This window comes from Diabrotica virgifera, chromosome 7 (assembly GCF_917563875.1).
Source record: "Diabrotica virgifera virgifera chromosome 7, PGI_DIABVI_V3a".
NCBI lineage: Eukaryota > Metazoa > Arthropoda > Insecta > Coleoptera > Chrysomelidae > Diabrotica > Diabrotica virgifera.
In genome coordinates this window covers 214,767,148-214,780,434 of record NC_065449.1, presented here as the reverse complement: position 1 = coordinate 214,780,434, position 13,287 = coordinate 214,767,148, and the positions used below count along the sequence as shown (strand labels likewise).

The 13,287-nt window shown below is 37.8% G+C and overlaps 1 protein-coding gene across 1 annotated transcript; it reads right to left on the bottom strand.

The window, feature by feature from the left end:
• Positions 1 to 7,168: 7,168 nt before the first annotated feature.
• On the bottom strand, positions 7,169 to 7,951 carry LOC126888710 (uncharacterized). The gene has a single exon (XM_050657090.1). It carries the CDS (start codon positions 7,949 to 7,951, stop codon positions 7,169 to 7,171), a length of 783 nt encoding a protein of 260 aa, XP_050513047.1.
• Between the last annotated feature and the right edge of the window lie 5,336 nt (positions 7,952 to 13,287).

Sequence of the window (13,287 nt, the reverse complement as noted above, 5' to 3'; positions counted from 1 at the left end):
CACACACACACACACACACACACACACACACACACACACACACACACACACACACACACACACACACACACACACACACACACACACACACACACACACACACACACACACACACACACACACACACACACACACACACACACACACACACACACACACACACACACACACACACACACACACACACACACACACACACACACACACACACACACACACACACACACACACACACACACACACACACACACACACACACACACACACACACACACACACACACACACACACACACACACACACACACACACACACACACACACACACACACACACACACACACACACACACACACACACACACACACACACACACACACACACACACACACACACACACACACACACACACACACACACACACACACACACACACACACACACACACACACACACACACACACACACACACACACACACACACACACACACACACACACACACACACACACACACACACACACACACACACACACACACACACACACACACACACACACACACACACACACACACACACACACACACACACACACACACACACACACACACACACACACACACACACACACACACACACACACACACACACACACACACACACACACACACACACACACACACACACACACACACACACACACACACACACACACACACACACACACACACACACACACACACACACACACACACACACACACACACACACACACACACACACACACACACACACACACACACACACACACACACACACACACACACACACACACACACACACACACACACACACACACACACACACACACACACACACACACACACACACACACACACACACACACACACACACACACACACACACACACACACACACACACACACACACACACACACACACACACACACACACACACACACACACACACACACACACACACACACACACACACACACACACACACACACACACACACACACACACACACACACACACACACACACACACACACACACACACACACACACACACACACACACACATAATAATATACTTACAATCATAAAATGTATAAAAAAAAATTAAAAATAGTAACTTGCATTGGGGATCGAACCCACTTCCCGTCGCTCCCGCCGATCGAAAATCAAAGTGCTTCCCATTGCACTACCTTCGCGTATCTGTCATGTGGGAATTTACACCAACTTAACGTTTACACCATAAACTTTTGACGGTTGTTTATTATTTATATGAATTTAATCAAATTAGTTTGATTTTTGTGAAATAAAAGGAATATTTTGTGGAATAACAATATATTAGGTGAATATTTGTAGAAATTTTGATGGTAATCAAATTATGTAAATCAAAGCATCATATACTATTTTGGTATGTTAATTTTAAATTTTCCAAATATGTAGGTAAGTACTTATGTAATTTTTTATTACGATACTGAAACATTTACAACTATTACGTACCTGTCGCTTTTAAAAACTATTTAAAGAGCCACTACAATTATAAGCTTGCTTTTTTCTCTGCCATCACAACTATAAAAAATAAAATACACAACATTTGTTTATCCATAATCTCCATATTGAACAATTATTGACAGATGATTTTAACACCCATTCAGATCCCGTATAACGTTTGAGCGACTAATACCATACTGTTGGTGTGCGCATTTTCCAGGGAAAAAAGAAATTTACCCTCGTGCCTAAAGAAGTATAACTTCAAAAATCCCTCATACAGAAGTAAAAACTTCAGATTGTATTCTGGTATAAAATTGTTTATTAAAACTATCTAAAAAGTCATCCAAATGGATTGCAAAACGTTTTCGTTCTAATTCAGAACATCTTCAGTGCCTAGAATGAAGTATTTCCACGTTAGATTAAAGCAAAAAAGTTAAAATTTTGACTGTTAGAAAGAAAAAACATGTGGGAATACTTACGTTCTGCAGAGTAGTTTGAAACTAGCACACTATTTAATAGTGTCTAGTGCCTAAAATGAAGTATTTCCACGTTAGATTAAATTACTCTACTTACCACACTATTAAATTACCACACTATTAAATAGCACACTATTAAATAGCACACTATTTAATAGTGTGCTAGTTTCAAACTACTCTGCAGAACGTAAGTATTCCCACATGTTTTTTCTTTCTAACAGTCACAATTTTAACTTTTTTGCTTTAATCTAACGTGGAAATACTTCATTCTAGTCACTGAAGGCACTAGGCACTATTAAATAGTGTGCTAGTTTCAAACTACTCTGCAGAATGTAAGTATTCCCACATGTTTTTTCTTTCTAACAGTCACAATTTTAACTTTTTTGCTTTAATCTAACGTGGAAATACTTCATTCTAGGCACTGAAGATGTTCTGAATTAGAACGAAAACGTTTTGCAATCCATTTGGATGACTTTTTAGATAGTTTTAATAAACGATTTTATACCAGAATACAATTTGAAGTTTTTGCTTCTGAGTTTTTTAAACTATGGTATACAGCCAACCATTGGGATTTTCCCATTGATTTTATAACTTCAAAAATCTCAAAAATTTAATTCAAATGATACCGCGGACTGTGGTCCAAAATGCCAAAAACGTGGTCATGAACCTTTAAAAGCGTATATATTGTTTATACACTTCGGAATAACTTTCGTTCGTAAGGGTTTTTGGCATCTCAAAAAATGTAATTTTTGAAAACTTCGTAGTTTTACAGTGTTACTACCACTTGAAGGGGGTATTACTCATGTTTGAACAGATACATTACAATAATTTTATAGAGGTGTTTTTTAAAGATTAACATGCAATCTTTGAAATGCGCCACATTATTTTACTTTAGAAACAAGATATACAACTTTTTTTGAGAAAATTGAGAAAGATAAAAAATGTAATACAAAAACCGAAAAATATCAATTAAAAAAACGTTTGTACAAAGGCATCAAAACTCTTTTCTGTACAACTTACCTAAAGAACATTTAATAACAAGCTATAAAAATAATAACTGTTAAAAAAAATTGAGCTCTTATACAGTATGTCTGCGTAACTTGGAACCTATTGATTACTTTTTTATGATCAGTTTTACGAAAAAAAATTATTCTTTATAAAATACTCTTCATCGTATATAATGTAAGATGCAATCATCAAGTATCAAATTTTATTAATTTTATATGAGGCCTGTCAAAAAATATAAATTTCTTTTAAGACTAAAGACATTTATATTTCACAATATCGAAAAATATTATTAGAAAAAGTTGTTTGGAATTAAAAACTATGTTTCAATATTCAATTACATCCTGCTAATTGAAATATTGTGAACTTTAAAGGTACTTCATATTTTTTACATACCTCGTATAAAATTGAAAAAATTGATATCTGATGGTTGCATAAAAATATTTATAATAATTTTAATAAAATGATCTTGGGTATCCGTAATTTGAGAAAAATTTGCATTTTCTTTTTCAATTAGCAGGATGTAAATGCATATTAAAACATAGTTTTTAATTCCAAACAACTTTTCATAATAACAATTTTTGACATTCTGAAATATAAAGGTACTTTACTCTTTAACAAAATTCATATTTTGATATACTTTATATAACATTGATAAAATTTGATATCTGATGGTTGAGTTTTAGATTTTAGGATTTTAGAGTATGCAGAGCCTTTTATGAAGAATAATTTTTTTCGTAAAATTGATAATAAAAAAGTTTCCCATTACATATGGTTCCTAGTTACGCAGACATACCTACTGTATAAGAACTCAAAACTTTTGAATTTTCAAACTGTCATGCCATATTCGTATTCAGCATAATCAAAAACAAAATAGAAACATATTTTATCAAAATAAAATGATGAGTTTGTGGCCGGTTTGCGGGCTGCAAAGTAGTCGGGGCACACTTTAAACTATTTTATTTGTTTATTTACAACAAACTACATACTAAAACAAGTAAGAAAAATTATGACAGTTGTATTCTAAGTTTCTAAAATCTTCTGACAGACGTCCGTCAATCCGTCTCCTCTTCTTTCCCCAGCCGGTCAACACATATGTGGTCGTAGGCTAACTGTCAATCTGCCACAGGGCTCCCCTCCAGTGAAGAACCTACTGGTTTCGAACGGCAATGTTGACCGTGTTACTCATCAGACGGTTGGCATATTATACATGTTCTTCCTGCACCTGTTGGGCCGCTGGAATATATGCTGGCTTGAGTCGGTCCATGGAAATTCTCTGAGGAACATTTTTGACATCTACAGTTAGAAACTTGTCACTTCGTTCCAACACTCTGAACGGGCCGGTATAGTGAGGTGTAAGCGGAGGCTTTACTTTATCAGTCCGCACAAACACATGACTCGTAGTCTGCAGATCCGGATGGACAAAGGCAGTGCGGACTGAGTGGTTGCTCGTCGGTATAGGCCGCAATGCTCCCATGGTCTGACGTAGTCGTTGGACAAAACTATGCTCGTCGGGTGTAGCAGCACTAGGGACAAGCAGCTGTCCAGGGAGACATATTGGTTTACCATACACTAACTCGGAGGCTGTACACGCAATGTCCTGTTTGAAAGTGTTTCGAAGGCTTAGCATGACCAGAGGGAGGGCGTCAACCCACGATACTGTGTCCGCGGCGATGAGAGCAGCCTTAAGGGTTCGGTGGAAACGTTCAATACATCCATTTGACTGTGGGTGGTAGGCAGTGGTTTTAATATGTTGTACACCTAGCAATCTATTGAGCTGGCGAAATAAGTGGCTCTCAAATTGCCTACCTCGATCCGTTGTTATGGTTGCTGGCACACCAAACCGAGATATCCATCCCTCAAGGAGCTTCTGCGCAACAACTTCGGCTGTAATTTCCGAGATAGGTATGGCCTCGGGCCATCTTGTGAAACGATCGATGATTGTGAGCAGGTATCGAAAGTTCTGATTTGTTGGAAGTGGGCCCACAATGTCGACATGTATGTGTGCGAATCGATCGTCTGGCATTCCTATAGGTGTCACAGGTGTAACAGTGTGACGTCCAATTTTGGCACGTTGACATTGGATGCACTCTCGTGACCACTGCTTGACTTGGCGATTCATGTTATGCCACACAAAGCGTTCGGCAATCATTCGTAATGTAGCAGCATGTCCTGGGTGGGACTGCGTGTGGAACTTCAGGAAAACGTCTCTCTGGAACACAGCTGGCACATAAACTCGTATACGACCATCTTGGACTGAACAATAAATAGGTCGTTGGCTATCTGGTAGAACTATTCGCTGAAGTTGTAAGGAGCTAGCAGGATCGTTCAGAGTTTGTTGGAGAGTCTCATCTGTAGTCTGAGCTTCGGATAGCCGGTTATAGTCAATCGTAATGGGTGTTGTGACAGCGTCTACTTCGGGTCGTGAGAGACAATCGGCAACGATATTGGCTGCACCCTGAATATGTCGAATGTCGGTCGAGAATTGTCCAATAAATTCTAGTTGGCGTATCTGTCGTGGGGACTGCCGCTCATGTCGCTGTTGGAAGGCAAACGTTAAAGGCTTGTGGTCAGTATAAATGGTAAACGGCATGCCCTCAAGAAAATGGCGGAAGTGATGTATGCCACTGAATATGGCCAGCAGCTCTCGGTCATAAGTGCTATAGTTTCGCTCCGTCTTAGAAAGCTTTCTAGAGAAGAAAGCGATGGGTTGTAGATGTTCACCTATAAGCTGTTGCAAAACACCGCCGATGGCAACATCTGAGGCATCAACTGACATGTTCAATTGGGCATTCGGTGCTGGGAAAACCAATTCAGTCGACGCGGCCAAGAGTTCTTTGACTTTGGAGAAAGCTGCTGCAGCTGCTGGTGTTAATGTCAGTTCTTGCTTCTTTTTCTTTTGCTGAGACAGTAAGTCGGTTAATGGCATTAGTTCATTCGCAGCATTTGGTAACCAACGTCTGTAGAGATTGAGCATACCCATAAACCTTCGTAGCTGTCGATAGGTCGTAGGTTGTGGAAAGTTGCGAATTGCGCCTACTTTAGCCGGCAATGGACGAACGCCAGTTGGGGAGACCGTGGCACCCAGGAAGTTTACTTCACTTTCACGGAATTTTGATTTATCCTTATTGATTTGAAGTCCATTTGCTTCCAGAATCCGAAGTACTGATGCCAGGTGTTTCTCATGCTCGGTATCAGTCTCCGAGGCAACCAAAATATCGTCGATGTATACATACACATATGGGCATTCTCGAAAAAGGTGATCGAGGTACCTCTGGAACGTCTGGGCAGCATTTCGCAAACCGAATGGCATTCGAAGAAACTCGTAAAGTCCAAAGGGGGTTATTACAGCCGTCTTTTGTACATCCTTCGGGTGGACTGGAATTTGGTAAAAAGCACGTACCAAATCAATACAAGAGAAAATTCTCTTTCCATGTAGCTGGTTAGCAAAATCCTGGATGTGCGGTATTGGGTAGCGATCTGGTTTGGTCATGGCATTTAGACGGCGAAAATCTCCACAGGCTCGCCATCGTCCATTGGACTTCTTAACCAAGTGAAGCGGACTAGCCCATGATGACTTTGATGGTCGGATAATGCCTGCCTGCATCAGCTCATTGAATTCTGCTCGTGCAGCTTGAAAACGATCTGGTGGAAGTCTTCGTGGTTTAGAAAATACTGGTGTACCTCGAGTCTCAATATAGTGCTGGACCCTTTCAGTATCCTCTGGTATAGTGGCTGCCGGACGATGGTAAGGATGGGCAGTGGATAGGCCTACTTCTGGTACTTTAACACGACGAGACTCACAGGTAATACTGCTTGACATATTTGAGCTTACTAGTCGTTTGTTTCTCATGTCAACACTAATGCCATAATGTGTAAGAAAATCGGCTCCTAGTATGGGTGTGGTGACATCTGCGACTACAAAAGTCCATGTTACAGGTTGGTCTAGACCAAGGTTTAATGAAAGTTGTCTCTGCCCATACGTTTGGATGCACGATCCGGTGGCAGAATATAGGCATACAGTGCTGGGCCGAGTCGCAGTGCAGATTTTACGTGGAAGCACACTCAGGTCTGCCCCTGTATCAATAAGGAACTGAAGTTGGAGAACACTATCGGTAATGAAGAGGCGGCGTGGTATGTGAGGGGCTGCAGTTGCCGCCATTACTGCGCCCTTTCGTCGTTTTTTGTAAAACTGCAGGGTGGTCTACATTTCTTTGCTTGTGCACCAAATCTTCGATGGTAGTAACACTGCTCGTCAGATGATGACTTGGCACTCTTGACCATTTGAATCTGTTGCCGTTCTTCAGCTACAGCTAATCTGTTGGATAAAGCGCTCACTTGGTCATTCAATGCAGCCACTGCTTTGTCTAAGATAGAGCTTTCGGTAACAGCCATGACTGGAAAATTGGAACATCGGAGGTACTTATCGGCTTTCTTAGCAAGCTCTTCTAGATCTCCATCAAGAACAGATATAACACTTCGAACCGAAGGTGGTAGGCGGTCCAACCAAAAATTTTTTAGAACTTGTGTACTAATGCTATCCGTGGCCAGAGCTTGCATTCTGTGGAGTAGTTGAGTGGGTTTTAAGTCACCCAGAGTGAGCTCCATTAATCTGTGGATCCTTTCATCTGAGCTAATGCCATACCTTTCGAGAAGGCGAGCTTTCAGTTGTGTATAGGCATTGCCAGCAGTTGGATTCTTTACAATATCCGCCACTTCTATTAGTATGTCACTGTTTAAACTAGCAACAGTATGATCGAATTTGCAGTTGTCAGATGTTATTTTGGCTTGTCGGAACTGCGCCTCCAGCCGAAGAAACCATAGTTCTGGTTCATTGCGCCAAAACTCTGGAGCTTTTATGCCTACCCGTGCAATTATTGGGTGATCATTGCCTTCGTATGGTGTAGCATTATCGTTTGGCATTGTTTGGTCGTTATCTGTCATAATGTCGTCTTTAAATCCTTGTACTTACAGTCTTTTTCTCGGGGTCACCAATGTGGCCGGTTTGCGGGCTGCAAAGTAGTCGGGGCACACTTTAAACTATTTTATTTGTTTATTTACAACAAACTACATACTAAAACAAGTAAGAAAAATTATGACAGTTGTATTCTAAGTTTCTAAAATCTTCTGACAGACGTCCGTCAATCCGTCTCCTCTTCTTTCCCCAGCCGGTCAACACATATGTGGTCGTAGGCTAACTGTCAATCTGCCACAAGTTCAGCGACATTTTTAAAATCATTTATACGAAACAATTGTTATTGTTTAAACAATTAATAAAAATTAGCGGCTAAATCTTTAAGTAGAGCTTTTTACCTTAACATGTATATTTATAAACTAAAAAAAAAAGTTTTAGAAAAATATAAGCTTGGTGGGATTTTTCCGAAACAATACATGTTTTCGTTTTCTATTAACTGTTTTTCTAATAACCAACAAAGAAAAATTTCAGTTTGAACAAAACATGAGATATGAATCCCAAACAGACGTATAGCTATATATTATCTAATTACACCTATGATTACGTATGGCGCACTATACTAACTGCCAGTGCAAGCAGGCTAATGCCAAGCATGCTTAATCATAATAGGAGAGATGTGGACTACCTCCATAGAGGTCACTTTTGATCTTCCTTCATTACATAATATATAGATGGAGAAAAAGGCAAAAGTAGTAGCATACAGAATGCGGATAAAACGCCAAGAAGCAGAGCAAAAGGATACCGAAGTCAAATATGGAGAGGTAATAAAAAAAACACCCATAATTTTAGCACATCTTGGATATTAGTGCACCCCATGTAACGCAGAGCTGAATCTTGTTTGTGCGTCACAGTGTTGCCATGCTGTTTTCTATATTTTTTTCATAATGTCAATCAATGCTAAATGTACCTACAAGAATTATAGAATAAGAACGTTTACTTCTCCGTCATTATACTAGGTAGAATGACAAATGAGGTGTCAAACGAAAGCTTATAATCCAAGGATAGTACTAAAGGTGAGACATTAGACCTAGGTTGTCTGTCCGTCTGTCTGTCTGACCGCGAATATAACTCATCCGTCACTATACCAGGTATAATGACAAATGAGGTGTCAAATGAAAGCTTATAATCCAAGGATGGTACTAAAGGTGAGAAATTTGACATAGGTTGTCTGTCCGCCTGTCCGTCCGACCGCGAATATAACTCCTCACTATACCAGGTAGAATGACAAATGAGGTGTCAAACGAAAGCTTATAATCCAAGGATGGTACTAAAGGTGAGGAATTTTATAAGCTTTTATTTGACACCTCATTTGTTGTTCTACCTGGTATAGTGACGAAGAAATTATATACGCGGTCGGACAGGCAGACGGACAGACAGCCTAAGTTAAATTTCTCACCTTTAGTACCATCCTTGGATTATAAGCTTTTATTTGACACCTCATTTGTCATTCTACCTGCTATAGTGACGGAGGAGTTATATTCGCGGTCGGACGGACAAGACGGACGGACGGTCAGACAGACGTGGATAATTCAATGTTTTCACATTTTTTCAAAATTGGTGAAAACAACATAATAAACTTTACTTAATTGGTGTTTCCAAACTACTTACTTTTAACACATTACACAATATTAGAAGGTTCCTAGCAAGTTAAACTTCACAATGATTTAAAATAATTAAGTAAAAACTTATCTATACATAACATATTAAAATATACCTAAAATACACAAATGATACATTTCACACACAAATATATTATCACAAAGAATTATAACGTGATAGTATGAAAAAATAGAGGATACGGCAACGGTGTTACAAGTGATGGTCGGATCCAATGCCAAAATCTACACAGACATATCGCACACCTAGTTCAATAGTGCCACAAGTGCAAAACACGCGTTTTGCCCTGTAAATAATTTATTTTGAGAATTACTGGCTTCAAAATTACAATTTAGGTAGCAAATTATACGGGTGATTCCATTTCAAATCACTCAATTTTGGAGCAAAAAAAATTTTGGATCTCCGATTTGTCTGAAAATTGGTATATAGCTTCTGCGGGACGTAAAAATAAGATATTTAAGGTCAAAAAATCTTCTTCTTTTTTCTCAAAATGTGATTTTATGCGATTTTACAGTGATTTGGTGTTTATTTAAACAAATTTGCATTTTCTATCGTAAAGTATCAATGGAAAACATAATATTTTAATAGAAGGGACTCAAAAATATCATTATATGGGTTTATAACAAGTTACTTTGATTCAAAACAAGTTTTCGACAAAATTTTATAGCGTAGAAAACGTTAAAATACCGTTTTTTACATTTTTCTCCATTCCCAAATTACATCATAATCGATTTGGCTAAAAATTTGCCCACAGATAGCCAAAATATAGGACTTTAAGTGGTGAGGAGGATTTTAATTATGTTACAATACCAAAAAAGTTACATGCAATATCATAGTCAAAAATATAGGCGTCTACTGTAAGTAAAGTTAACACGAAAATATCGACCTCACGACAAAAATTGTTAAATAAAATTGTAATAATTGTAAATACGATTTATTTGGAACAATTTCAGTTTCTACCATTTTTGTCGAAAAGTTAAAAATGGCGGAGATATTGAGCAAAACAGTTTATCCTTTAAAATCAAGATGGCGGATAACCTAACGGAGGAATTCATTCGTGATTTTGAATTTAGGCTAATATTGACTCCCCTAAAGATTAGAAAAATAAAATTTTGGGCAGCTCGGCATGCAAGGTCAAATGCTATTCCGACTGGACTAATATATTTTTGAGTCTGATATTACTGCATGTAACTTTTTTGGTATTATAATATAATTCAAATCCTTCTAACCTCTTAAAGTTCAATGTTTTGGCTATCTGTGGGCAAATTTTCAGACAAATCGATGATGAGATATTTTGGGAATGGAGAAAAATGTAAAAAACGGTATTTTAACGTTTTCTACACTATAAAATTTGATCAAAACCTTGTTTTGAATCAAAATAACTTGTTATAATGCCATATAATGACATGTTTGAGTCTCTTCTATTAAAATATTATGTTTTTCATTGATACTCTGCGACAGAAAATGCAAATTTGTTTAAATAAACACCAAATCACTGTAAAGTCGCAAAAAATAACATTTTGAGAAAAAAAGAAGAAGAAGATTTTTTGACCTTAAATATCTTATTTTTACGTCCCGTAGAAGCTATATACCAATTTTCAGACAAATCGGAGACTCAAAATTTTTTGCCTGAGTGATTTGACATGGAATGTACCATACATACACTTATTGGCTGGATCTTATTACAATTTATTAGAAATAAAACGTTATTATTATTTTGATAGTTATGGCGATATTGCATTGTGAAGAAAGTCATTTATAAAACGATAACTAGGAGATACGGCGGCAATATAATGAAAAAATCAATTGATTTTTGCAGTTGTGACCGTATTGAATTATATCGGTTGTATTGTGGCAGTGTATATTATCGCCATATCTCTCTTGATTTTTGCAGTTGTGGCCGTATTGAACGTATTGAATTACATCGGTTGTATTGTGGCAGTGTATATTATCGCCACATCTCCCAGTTATGGCCATATTGCATTTTCAAAACCTCCAAAAACTTTACACTTATCCAAAACAATATTTTAGTTCAGGCTGTATTGCATTAGATGGGCCATTATATAGGCAATATTTTACAGCCTTAACCCAAAATTCGAATTTTTTGCAGTTGTAGCACAATTAAACTAGGTGTGCCATATTAGGGTGCACTAAAAGCCAACATGTCCCAATTTAAAGCCGTTTACAATGTAAATTGCATTTTAAATCCAACCACTGTTTGGTTCTGGAACTATTAAGCACGTATAAGAATTCACTAAGGATGGACTGATATGTCCGAAAACGTTTTGAACACTTCAACATTTATGTAATCCATGATTTTTTAAGATTTTAATTTTGAATTAAAACTACACGTATTACTCAGGAGTGTTACTTCGATGTTAATGGTCCGACAAAGAATACAGACGGCAGACTGCAACCGCAGACGGCAGTTCCACTTGTCATCATGACAGACGTCATTACTTTGCACTATTAGTTTGTATAATTATTAGCAACTGACGTTCTGCCGAACAGCAGTTGCAGTCAGATGTCAGAATAAGTCTCATACAAATTAATAGTGCAAAGTAGTGACGTCTGTCACGGCGACAACCGCAACTGACGTATGCAGTAGTTGTCGGAATCTTACCTTAAGAGTTAAAAAATTATAAGGTTTTTAATCCTGAATCCCGCGTACCAAAAAAAGGTTGATTAATAGCAAGCTGAAAATTTGTTAATATCTTAAGGGTGTCTAGTCGGACAAACTTTGATGGACGGGAACACTGGAACAGGGGAAGTTTTAATTGTGGAACAAGGTAAAAATTTGGAACGTCAGACTACGCAAACGTTCCATGTATTTTGTCGGACGGAACTTCCAACTGGTACCCTTTCATTAAAGTATCATGCAAATATCAGATTGCTATTACCAGCCAACATGATTCCTATCGTTTGACATGTTCTTCGTGTTCCACTCATTAAAATGCCCAGTTGGTGATAAATACCAGTCTGATTTTTGCAAGTGAGTTTAATCAAACGGTACCAAATCAATTGGAAGTTCTGTGCGACAAAATAAATGGAACGTTTTCGTAGTCTGTCGTTCCAAATTTTTAACCTGTTCCACAATTAAAACTTCCCCTCTTCGAGTGTTCCCATACATCAAAGGTTGTCCGACTAGACACAGTTAAGCTATTAACAAATTTTCAGCTTGCTATTAATCATGTTATTTTGGCACATGGCATCCAGGCCTATTTTGTAAACATATAATAGTATATTAAGTATGGAAAACGGTAAGGGTTTTATACCGATCGAAATCGAAGACAATTGTTTGGAGGAGGAGCGGAGCGACGACTCCAATTATTGTCTGAGATCGGTTACCCTTAACGTTCGACATGCTTATAACGTTTTTTGCACGATTGATACCATTATAAATTATAAAATTAAACATTTTCGTCATATTGACTAGTTTCATTCATTTTATCAAGATAGATACTTTGGTTGTTAGGTAGTAACTAGGGTGCATAACAACAATGGAGAATTGAGTTTTTATTTAGTTGTCAATAATTTTAAGTACAATTTTGATTATTATAAATTAAAATATGAGCGAAAGTGAATTTGAAGAAATTGAACGGGCTTGGGAAGAAGGGTGTTCCGCAATTATTCCCGAAAAATCCAAAATCCGTTATCAAAATATCTACCAAAGTTTTAAAAAATGGTG